This window comes from Barbatula barbatula, assembly GCF_947034865.1.
Source record: "Barbatula barbatula genome assembly, chromosome: 7".
Classification (NCBI taxonomy): Eukaryota; Metazoa; Chordata; class Actinopteri; order Cypriniformes; family Nemacheilidae; genus Barbatula; species Barbatula barbatula.
This window is the reverse complement of record NC_136770.1, coordinates 7,321,212-7,333,172: the sequence shown is the minus strand read 5'-3', so window position 1 is coordinate 7,333,172 and position 11,961 is coordinate 7,321,212. Positions and strand designations below refer to the sequence as shown.

The following is an 11,961-nucleotide window of genomic DNA, read 5'->3' as shown; positions in this document are numbered from 1 at the left end:
AGGAAACACAGCCCAGGCAAAGAAGCACATCACTAAAGAGCACAGGCAAGTGAACATAGAAACTTTTGTTTTCTCTTCTCATGCGATATTTTCTTCTTTTTATCAAAGCTTCCATTTCAGCTTTCACGTAGCATTCTCTAAATTATTATAGATTTTTTTCTTTACAATAAGATGCAAACTTTTATTAACACTGAAGAATATTTAATTAAAGTATATAGTATCTAATGGAATAAAAGTATTTGCAGTATGCGACGAGCAGTCCAACATTCTCTTATTCTACAACCAAATGCAGACAATTTTATGATTATCAAAATCCTCCATTGTAAAAGTATTTAGATTCATAAAGTAATCCAAAGCAACTCATGATGCGTTTAGACTGTACATTTTGTCAGTATGTGTATTCCTTGGCATTCAAATCCATAAGATTTGTAAGTATGTTTAGGTATGTTTGGTAATACAACTGCTTGTAAGTGTCTTATATACAACTTAAACTTAGTTGTAACTATAACTATTTTGCTGGCTTAATGTTGTTCATTTATAAAAGCATTTTACTCAAAGCATTAAAATGAATTACATATTGCTAATGCTAAAACACCTGCAGGCTGGTATTACGAAGGATGTGTTCAAGACCTTTATGGGAGCATTCAGTGGTTTGTTGCATTTTGTTGAATCATTATGGCATTTTGTAGATCAGTGTGAAGTGGCATTTAGAATGTTGTTGTTGTCTATGGGTGTTGTGTTATGAATTGAAGTGAGCACAGCAAATTCGTAGTTGGTTTTGGATGATGCAGATAAACTATGGATAATAGTTGGTTTGTGGAATTTTTTTAACCATCTGTCCTGAGATGTCTCACAGACACCCCTCTTGTTATCTTTAATAAGCTTCATGTTTCACAATATCACGTGTGGTTTAATTGGGTATGATTGTGTGGATTGACCTTTAGTATGACAAGACCTTGTGCTTAGACCTCCATCTGTTACATACCAAGCTAATTCTCTGTAAGTGTGTATTTGCTTAAGACTAAAGGAATATGTTTCTTTCCTGATAGTAAGGGACACACATGGGACAGCTGGAACTTCTCTTGATCTGATGCCCAGTATTAGTGCCAAGCCTGTAAGACCAAAGAATTTTGTGAGAAGTGTGTGCTCTGACATGTGTTCATGGCATAGATTTCGCTGACACTTTTACCCCTCTGTGGGAGACTGTATTAGTTAATACAGGCATCTATGAGATCATGTTTTCATTTTGGTCACTTGTATGAATATTCAAAGCGCTGTGATTTTTATTTTGAATCAATGGGCATCTTCATCAAAGTTAAAAATGACACCTTTTGAAATGGTAAGAGACCATCTGTGAAATTTGACCACGGGATTGGTGTGGAGATCATTGCATTGCATTCGCAAACTCCAGTCTGGACACAGTTCTGAAGGATGACAGAGAAATATTAGCAGAGCTTTACTGAGGGAGACAGAACAGCTGGGACTGATACACTGGCATGCCTTCCTCTCTTTCTTTAGAAAGTGTGTGTCATATAGTTTAGCAGGACAGGTATTATAGGGTTGCTAGGTTATGTGCTCATCAGTGTCATGCCAAACAACGTCTCCAAATGTATTTTTGACTATCATCAACAAGCCTATACCATGTTTGCAACATTTAAAAGCACAAATTGTATCTTTCAGGCACACAAAGCCCAAGATGGCAGAGCGCTATGACTGCCACTACTGCAAGGAGTCTCTGTTTGGAAAGAAGTATGTTCTGCGTGATGAGAATCCATACTGTGTGAAGTGCTATGAAAGCCTTTATTCCAACACATGCGAGGAGTGCAAGAAACCCATCGGCTGCAACAGCAGAGTAAGCTTTTTTATAGTTAGAAACCTCTTTGCTGATCTGGTGATGGCTTCTTTTTACCAGCAGAAAGTGATGGTAAAGTATTGCACGGTTAGTTTAGAGTATCCAAAACAATACAGGGTAATAAAATATACTCTACAGTCCAGTGGAATCACAGGAATTGCTCGTGAGAAGGTCAAATTAGTCATTGCTTAAAGTTATGGTACACCTTTTATTAGACATCCTGAAAAAACACAACCAATGTCTCTTCTGTCAGACAAGTTTAAAACCAAAACTGATTGGATCTGAGCGTCTGGGATCAAGAAGGTCTTAGCACGGACTAACTGCTAAAATGTCATTTTTATATAGTAACACTGCACAATGATCTGGGGCTTTGTGTGACCCCCCAGAAAGCCATGAGATCACATAGAGAGTGGAAGGGGTGATTGAATGCCAGCTAATTTTGGCTGAATGCAGCTGGAAATCAATGCTGGGGTGTGAGCCCAAACCCAAAGAGAGCAGATGAGCTTTTGTGGAATTACCAGCACCCCATGACCCTGGTGATGGACATATAATCCTTTATTGTCATTTCAAGGACAAAACAAACCCTGTGTAACTTAAAACTTACACTTAAGAGGTACACTAAAGCATTGTGAATGAAAGATAAATGCCATATAATTATTAACTTACATATAATTATTATTTATATACGCAAGGTACGCAAAGTTAGATGCTGTAAATCTGTAAATAGTAAATATTGGTAAAAATTGGTATTAAATTAAAATATTTTCTAGCCAGGACATCCAGAATTCCCTAGCACTCCTAACCCTTAGCAACCCTCCAAATCATCGTGACAATGAGTTTTACACATGAGCAATTCCATGCAAATGTCAACCTTAAAGGCGGGGGTGTCCGATTTCCGAATTACACTTGTTTAGACAGAGTCGGGCCGAGTACCAAAACAAGAGATGCCATGCCTTTAAGACAAAAATGTTTTTACCCAGGGTTTTCACCATACTGATAGGTCAGATGCCTCTCTTAAAGTTTTAAAGCATAGTTTTCCATATGTGAGTGAATTGTCATACCTGTCATTCTCACATCCATAACAGTCCATGTTCCTCATATGGGCACTTTAAAATTAAAATGCACTATTAAATGTTCTATGAAGAGCCATCCCTTCTCCATTTGTTGGGTATTATTGATTTTTGTCCGTCCCATTTTATTTCAACGAAATCCAATTTTTGTCTCATTCATAATGCATTCTGAGCGAATTTTTCTGATGTCTGGACTCATTAGGGGTTTAGTAAAAAAGAAAAACATTGTTCAATATATTGGTTAGAAATACATTCTCTATGAATATTTGATTCAAAATATCACATCCGTAACGCTGGAATTGCCTACATGCACGCATCACTCAGAAAATACAGTAAATTTGGGGGATGATACATAGGGTCAATGGCAATAGTTTACTAATACATAATTGTGTAGACTGTGTGTCCTATTATTACTGTGTCACATTACATGGTCATTAATCCTGGTGAGGAGGCTAGAAGACAAGCCTGGGGTGGGCCACATCTGTGTGTCACGTCCTTGGCCCAGTTAGTCGCCTCCACCCCTTAGAAGCAGCCAATCAGGATGACCTCATACCACCTTGGGCCAGCACACACGTAGTCTTTGTTTCCAAGTTGGTGGATAATTAAAACCCTGTGTCATACACTTATCCTGAGGCCATGTGTGCTCGCAGCGCACAACATAATTTCACTAACACACTTCAAGTGGCAGATCGTGCCATGATTGTCCTTCAACACCAGCACCTAGGGCTCTCTTAGGAGAACGACCTGCTGTGAAACTGACATTGAAGAACCCACCAGCTGCTCAAAGACTAGAAAAAAATGACCCCAAAAGATCACGAGGCCAAGCACTTTTCTTCCTTAAACCCAAGATTAATGCATTTGAAGTGCACAGTATAAATACTTCAATGTGTTTGTCTCCATCCAGGATCTGTCTTACAAGGATCGTCACTGGCATGATGAATGCTTCCACTGCTTCAAATGTCCCCGTTCTCTGGTGGACAAGCCATTTTCAACCAAGGATGAGCAGCTACTATGCACTGAGTGTTACTCGAATGAGTATTCCTCGAAATGCTATGAGTGCAAGAAAACAATTATGCCAGGTGAGGGAACAGTAGTTTGCCCATTGTGACTTTCACACTTGTTTTTGAAACATTTTACTTTGGAAACTGAAGGCTGTCTACTAAATAGCATAAAATGTATAACAGTGATTTGTTTGTGTTATTTCTCTGTATGACTGTTTCTGTTGTCTCTCTGATTCGCCTTTTCTATCAGGGTCCAGAAAGATGGAACATAAGGGGAACAGCTGGCACGAGACCTGCTTTACCTGCCAGCGCTGCCAGCAACCCATTGGTACTAAAAGCTTCATTCCTAAGGAAAGCAGTAACTACTGTGTGCCTTGCTATGAAAAGCAGTTTGCACTGCAGTGTGTGCATTGCAAGAAGGTAAGATTACTCCACCATTACACAGCCTATTAAAGATGATTCATTTACCTTTAACCTGTCAAATGATTCTTACTGATTTATAAATGTATAAAATAAAAATAATCTATGTTAAAATATTTGTTACATACTGCAGTTGACTAAGGATGTGTGCTTGTGTAGTTTTATTGTGTTTACTTTTTACTCAGTGCTGTACCAAAATAGAATGACATAAGATAAAATAATTACATACACATTTTAAATTGTGTGTTTAATGTGCTTTTTTAAAATGAATACACAAAACCTGAGATAGAGCTCTTGCTATAACTCCTGTTCATGTTCAGCCAATCACCACTGGGGGCGTGACCTACCATGACCAGCCGTGGCATAAGGACTGTTTCCTGTGCACTGGCTGTAAGCAGCAGTTGTCTGGCCAGCGTTTTACTTCTCGTGATGACTTTGCCTACTGCCTCAACTGTTTCTGCAACCTGTATGCTAAGAAGTGTACTGCCTGCATCACCCCTATTAGTGGTATGACCCTTTAGACACCATATTAACATCTTATTCTTTGAAGGGTCTTGTTAAGTTGTAGCCTATGAAGTTGTATGAAATAACTAATGATTTCATACTTTTGATGAATACAAATATTTTACTTATAGGGTAAAGTTTATATTGACTTAACCAATGGTTACATTTTGGGTGGGACTAATACTCTTACTGACCAATAAAAAAATTAGAGGGGGCCGTTTGTTACTGTTTGATGCCTCTGGTGAAAAAATAAGAGATTTGTGCCAGATTTGCTTTGTGTATGAGACAAAAAAGGAAATATAGTGGCACAGAAATTACACACTTCACTACAGTGATCAGGAATCCTGCTTTCTATTGTACAGGCTTAGGAGGTAGCAAATACATCTCCTTTGAAGAGAGACAGTGGCACAACGACTGCTTTAACTGCAAGAAATGCTCGATGTCCCTGGTTGGTCGTGGGTTCCTGACTGAGAGAGATGACATTCTGTGCCCTGACTGTGGCAAAGACATCTGATCACACCATGCATTTCCGAACTTTCAACTCTTCTATCAAAGTTCCAGCTCATATATTTGTCTAATAAAGGTTTTCTTTACATAATCAGTATTAAGGGGTCTTTCTGTGCATGCCAGGGTCTATTATCATTAATAATGAATATGAATAATGAATCATGTCATATTCAGTCTGAAAGTTTTTAATTGAGAGTTAGTTCATTGTGAATGTAAAATCCTAAGATTTGCCTATTTACATAAAAAAAAAATGTCATGCTAATATTTGTTTTGAATCCATCGTATTTGTCATTTATTGATATCGTAAACATGTATTTTCTTCAATTCCTAATAAACTCATTGAAAAGGCATTCAAACAATGACTTACATACACTGCATAAATATGCATCAGCTGTTCGTAGCCATAGCAAATTCCAAAGCTTGTTTTCATTATGGAGCTCTAATACCTTTAATGCTCTCTAATACACCAGGGCAATATGTTTATCGTCAGTGTTATATTACAGCAGATTATTCAGTTTCAAAGAGCACAAGTGCAGACACATATATGACAATACATTTATACGTAATGTATTCAAAAGGATTCTATGGCCCCAGGCCCGATCCGTACAAGTAAATATTCCCACATTTATCTTCCCCACAGATTCGGGGAGTTATTTATGTATGCGCTAGTTACCTTGTTCGTTCCTAGATGCGATTGCTGCCTGCACACTAGCTCGTTGCTAATGCTGGTTCGCCGCTAACACTGGCTCGTTGCTAACGGGACACAAGTGTTCAGATTAGAATCATGAACAATATATTGGTGCTGATCTCTGCGTCTCTCTGCTCGCACATATAGCTAGACATCATGCACACGCTGGCTACACATGTCTACAAGCTCAAGTACCACCTAAACAAGAATTCATCACGATCTACATAAACTCGTATTGGTCGTTGTAAACTATTTGAACCTTAGTGAACGAACAATGGTCTGTTATTGCAGTGGCATTTCTATGATCATTAACATAAAAAACCTGCTCCTGCCCTCATGAGAAAGGGCTGACCGCAACCTTCCCAGCGCTATTTTGGCCCTCCGCTCCTGACTTCCATTCTGCCTTTACTCCGGCGGCCACCTTCCTCCTTCCTCTCATCCTCAGGCCCTACGCCTATTTCTCCCCGCTTACCATCATTTCTTTCATCTCCCACCTCAGCACCACCAAAAACCTCCACTAGTGTTTTCTTCCGTTGCAGCGTTGTGAAACCTAGCTGCCACGTATATGTTTAAAATCCATAGATATAAGCCAGTCCCCCGGACGGATTTGAGCAATAATACGTTTGGCAGTGAGCATTTTGAACAAGGAGTCCTAGTATGGGTAGGTGCAGTTCGAGGGTGAGAGCGGGGAGCGGGGCTGGTTTATCATGGGCTTGGGAGGAGCCGACATTGCGGAGGTCGAGGATGGGGGAACAGTTCCTGTGGGGGTACCCAACAAGGGCGAGGCCAAGACAGGGGAATATGGTTGTTGCAGGGGGGTCCAGGTCCAAGGGAGCAGGTGGTCTTGCAGTGGGGCCCCAGCATCCTCAATTTGGAGGGCTTGAGCGGTTCGTTGAGGCAGCCATTGTAGTTCACCTTGAGTTCTGCCTCGTTGAACCCCGCCTCTCCTGCCGCCGTCAGGAACCGTATTACTCCTTTGGCCGCTTTGTTCTGTCATGAGTTAAAGACAGGGAAACCAGGCCCAGACAGAAAGGTGGTGGGAAACAATGACTTTAATAGATAAACACAAACCAAAAACCCACAAGGGGGTAAACAACAATGGATTATAATAGACATTTACATTTAGTCATTTAGCAGACGCTTTTATCCAAAGCGACATACAAAGAGTTCAGGAAGCAATAAGCGATATTTCATAAAAGAGCGATAGTACAATAGGTGCTAATTCAAAGTTACTAGTTTCAACAAAAGCTAGACCACTACATGTTTAGAGAAGAGAAGGGTTAGTCCTTCTAACTATCCCTAGAACACGTCAGATGAAAGGTGACCGTGCTTTTTGTGCTGTGGCTCCAAGGCTATGGAACTCGCGCCCTCTAATACCAATGGGCTCTGTAGACTTTAACAGATTAAATCCACAGAGCATGAAATGCGGAACCAGGAAGGAGAGACGAATCAAAAGCCGAGCTCCGCAAATGCTTTGGTAAGGATTTTGACGAACTCAGAGTCAGAGCGAGGACAGGTGTCACTGGATTCTTCATCCGAAGTGGACCAGTCTTCGCACTCCGAGGTGGGGGACATAACTTCTGCCAGCTCGTCTGAAGAAACGAGACCATGCCGCTAGCACTGGAGGAGGGGCGAAGGTCCTTGCGGGCAAAACAAATAGGATTTCTGCATTGCGGTGGAGAGAGGGCACGCTGGGGCTGCTTGAGCTGATCAACACAGCTCGAGAGGGACAGGTGGGGGAGAACAGGGGTGCACACTGCTGAAGAAGGCGGTCGGGGCGAGAAGCACGGCGAGGGAGAAACGCTTGCAGTTTGGGCAGCCTACTACACCTGTGAGGGCAGTCTCGGCGTGGGCTTGTCCCAGGCAGACGACACACTCCAAATGCAGATCTTTAGAAGGCAATGAGGCTTGGCACGGGCAACAGTGCCTAATTGCTCTTTTAACAAAAGTTGCTGTTCAGATAGCCGAAGGGGAACGCCATTGATCTGTGATTTTTACAGACGTGAACCAATTGTTACAGTATGTCACAGTAATGATAATATTTACAAATACAATCTTTACAATAATAATATATTGATATATAAATATTGGATTTAATAGATGTCTCTTACATTGACCCACAGCAACAATTCAAAAGTGTAGATTAGTGTCTGTCTACACTATTAGTATACATGATTAAATACCATTAGACAATGTTTTATACAATTAATCTATACTATTTAGTATCCATTTTATCCATAAAAAATATCCCTTGAATCCATGTACAGTCCGGGTTGGCCTTGAGCTTAGCCTATGGCTCCCCCTTGTGGATAAAGTTGAACTCGTGTTTAATAAAATAAACATTTAAAATAAATTTAAAACGGATTAGTTGCTTTAACGTTAGTATTAGTTAATATAAAGTTAATATGTGATTTGTTTACACAGATTGAAAAATTTAGGCTCCAATCCTTTTAGACCCACTCAGTCAAGACCCACTAAAATATTTTAAACGCAGTTCATATCTTCCTTTTCATTGTATAAAGAAAACGAGTTTAATTACAAACTTATACTGTTTTCGTGACGTTCACCGCAACAGCCACGTGAGCGCGCGACACACCACATCCAACCCACTGTGCGTCCCCAGTCTCCAGTTTGAAATCCCAAGCACCGCTGATTGAATTATTATTATATCTATTTCCACCAAAAAGTGTGAAAAGGTAGGGGTGACCCCATAAATTTTTGTTTATGGATGAAAAATTTGCCAAATAAAATAAAAAAGTTAAAAATGTATTCTTTCAATGTGTGGGAGTCAGTATAATAACAAATAATATCTGTCAAGTTTAAAGAGTGCGTATGAGTAGAGGTATCATTCAGATGGGAAAATACGTTAGACCAAAATTTCTGAACCAAATTGCAAGAATAAAACAAATGTAATAATGTTTCATCTTTGTCCCCACAAAACGAACAAGCACTAGAGATATCAATATATTTGGACAACGTTGCATTGTTAGGATATATCTTATGTAATATTATAAAGTGGACTTCTTTGGACTTGTTGGGAATAAAATATCTATGTGGTAATAACCACGCTCTTCTCCATTCAATATTTCCTACAAAGGCAGCACAATGTGATCTGCCTCTAGGGCAAATTAGATCTCTTTTTTGAAAAACATGGCGAATATGCTTATTATTGCATTTCTTATCATAAATGCTAATGCCATCCAACAATAAAGCCGATTCCCTCGTATCATTTTGGTTGTATAATAAGTGACTTTTAATCAGTTGCACTAGACCTGTAGGAATAGCTTTAAGTACAGTATTGTATTCCTTAAAAGGAATAGGGAAGTCATGGACAGTCATGAAGCGTTCATAAGACAAGATGTTGCCAGAATTGTCAAATAAAGAGATGATATGAATTAAACCTCTATTAAACCAATTAGAGAAAAAGAGAGATTTGTTTCTAACAGTTATGTTCATATTATTCCACAAAAGAGTTTTATGTGGTGAGAAATTGTGGATGTAACACAATTTCCACGCTAGAAGAGCTTGCTGATGAAATTTAGACAATTTAACCGGGAGTTTATTGTGCATATAATTACATTTTAAAATAAAATGGAGGCCTCCAATTTTATTAAAAATGAAATTAGGAATGAAAAACCATATAGAATTTGAGTTTATGAGACATCTTCTAATCCAATTGATTTTGAACACATTAACAATGTTTTGAAAATGTATTACTTCCAGTCCCCCATCACCCCTACACTTCGAAATAACAGCTTTTTTTGAGTTTATGAGATCTGTTTTTCCATATAAAGTCAAGGAAAATTTTATTGACACCTTTAGCATTGTAGTCATTCACACATAAAGAGAGTGATGGATACACAAAGCGAGAGAGACCCTCCGCTTTAGATAAGAGAACCCTACCATAAATAGATAAATCTCTTTGTAGCCAAAGATTTAAAATATTTTTGGTTTTCTTAATTCGACTAGAAAAATTAAGATGTTGTCTGTCTACTAAATTTTTTGTTAGATGAATCCCTAAATACTTTATAGTGTCTTTGACTGGAATGCCCTCAAATAACGTATCCTCACATTTATGCAACGACATTATCTCACACTTTGACATATTTAACTTTAACCCAGAAGCACGTGAAAAATTTCTAACTATCTGAATGGCTTTGGAGAGTTGACTATTATCATGTAAAAAGAGAGTGGCGTCATCAGCCAGCTGTGAGATTTTAATTTCTCTGTCAAAAATGGAGATACCTTTTAGGTTCTGATTGTGCATAATACTCAGTGATAATAGCTCAGTAACCAAAATAAATAAAAATGGGGATATTGGGCAGCCCTGTCTGACCCCACGCCTTATAGCAAATCTTTGGGAGGTGTTCAAATTAACTATGACTGAACTACTTATATCTTTATAAAACATATTAATTACATTAACAAAAGAATCCCCAAAACCAAACAAATTAAGAGATTTTAGTAGAAATTCATGCTCAATTGTATCGAAGGCCTTATAAAAGTCTAAGAAAAGAATAATAGCTTTAGATTGTACAAATTCAGCGTAATCCAATAAATCTAAAACAAGTCTTATATTATTGCTAATATGTCTGCCTTTGACAAATCCTGACTGTGTCTCCGCAATAATTTTGTCAAGCTTAAATTTCAACCTATTAGCATATACCAGGGCCAATATTTTATAATCAATAGTTAAGAGAGTTATTGGTCGCCAATTATCAATTAAGAGAGGATCTTTTTTAGGTTTTGGAATAAGGGAAATTATACCCTGTTTCATTGAAGTAGTCATTTCTTTCTGAGCAATGCATTCTCTATACATGCAAAGCAGTGGCGATTTTATTAAGTCCCAAAAATGGACATAAAATTCAACGGACAAACCATCAACACCAGGGGATTTCCCTTTCTTCATAGAAAAAACTGCAGATTTAACTTCCTCCATTATCAAATTTGAATCACAAAGATCGTTAATGTCATTATCAATAGTTGGAATAGCTTTTAATAGTCTCGACAAAAGTCTCACAATTATCTGAATTAAATTCAGAAGAATAAAGTTTGTTATAAAATCCTGTGATGAATTTAGAAATTAAATTAGGATCAGTGCACCTGACCCCATCAATATTTAGAGCTGTTAATGAATTTCTCATACAATTTCTTTTCTCCAATGCAAAAAAATAACTTGAGTTAGTCTCTCCTTCTTCTAACCATTTGGCTTTTGATCTAATAAAGGCCCCTCTAGCTAAATCCAAATAAGCTTTATTAATTTGTAAATTCAATTCTCTTAAAAGCAATTCTTCCTCCTGAGTTAATGTTTTTTGCAATAAAGTGTTTATTTTATTTAAAAGTTCAAAAATCTTTTTGTTTTTAGAAGACTTTAATTCTTTACTCCTTCTGATGGCAATTTGTCTAGCTTTATATCTAAAAAATTCCCATTTAGTTTTATAACTATCACTAGAATTTTCAGAGAATATACTAGAAAACATGTTCTTAATGCCGTTATTAAAGGTTGTATCTTTAAGGAGAGAATTATTCAATTTCCAATAACCACGCAAACTTGAAATTTTTTCAGTGTTGCTGTACAATTTTACACTAATTTGCTTATGGTCTGAGAGGGGAGCAAAAGAATGAGAAACATCTTTAACAAATTGAAGAGCTGATGAAGAGATCAGGAAGAGATCAATTCTGGATTGGGAAGACATATTTCTATTTGACCAAGTAAATTCCTGCAAATCAGGGTGAAAGAAACGCCATGTATCTGAAAGAGACAATTCTGAGCACAATGATAAAATGTTAGTATTTAATTGCTGGCTATCGTTATATCTGGGAGGAAGTCTGTCCAAGGAATCATCCACACATTCATTAAAATCCCCGCCTAAAATCACAAAAGAGTCTGTAGGCCTATACATAATCATTACTTCTTTC

General features: G+C 38.0%; 1 protein-coding gene across 1 annotated transcript; it reads left to right on the top strand.

Annotated features, from left to right (window-relative positions):
• fhl2b (four and a half LIM domains 2b) lies at positions 1 to 5,707 on the top strand. The gene is made up of 6 exons (XM_079461380.1): positions 1 to 45; positions 1,681 to 1,852; positions 3,827 to 4,001; positions 4,174 to 4,343; positions 4,664 to 4,850; positions 5,210 to 5,707. Exons 2-6 carry the CDS (start codon positions 1,697 to 1,699, stop codon positions 5,359 to 5,361), a joined length of 840 nt encoding a protein of 279 aa, XP_079317506.1. The 5' UTR covers positions 1 to 45; positions 1,681 to 1,696; the 3' UTR covers positions 5,362 to 5,707.
• The last annotated feature ends 6,254 nt before the right edge of the window (positions 5,708 to 11,961 follow it).

Coding starts and splice junctions, on each gene's coding strand:
- fhl2b (XM_079461380.1), top strand. CDS start 1,697: ATGGCAGAGCGCTATGACTGCCACTACTGCAAGGAGTCTCTGTTTGGA. Junction 1,853..3,826: donor CCATCGGCTGCAACAGCAGA/GTAAGCTTTTTT, acceptor GTCTCCATCCAG/GATCTGTCTTACAAGGATCG. Junction 4,344..4,663: donor AGTGTGTGCATTGCAAGAAG/GTAAGATTACTC, acceptor GTTCATGTTCAG/CCAATCACCACTGGGGGCGT.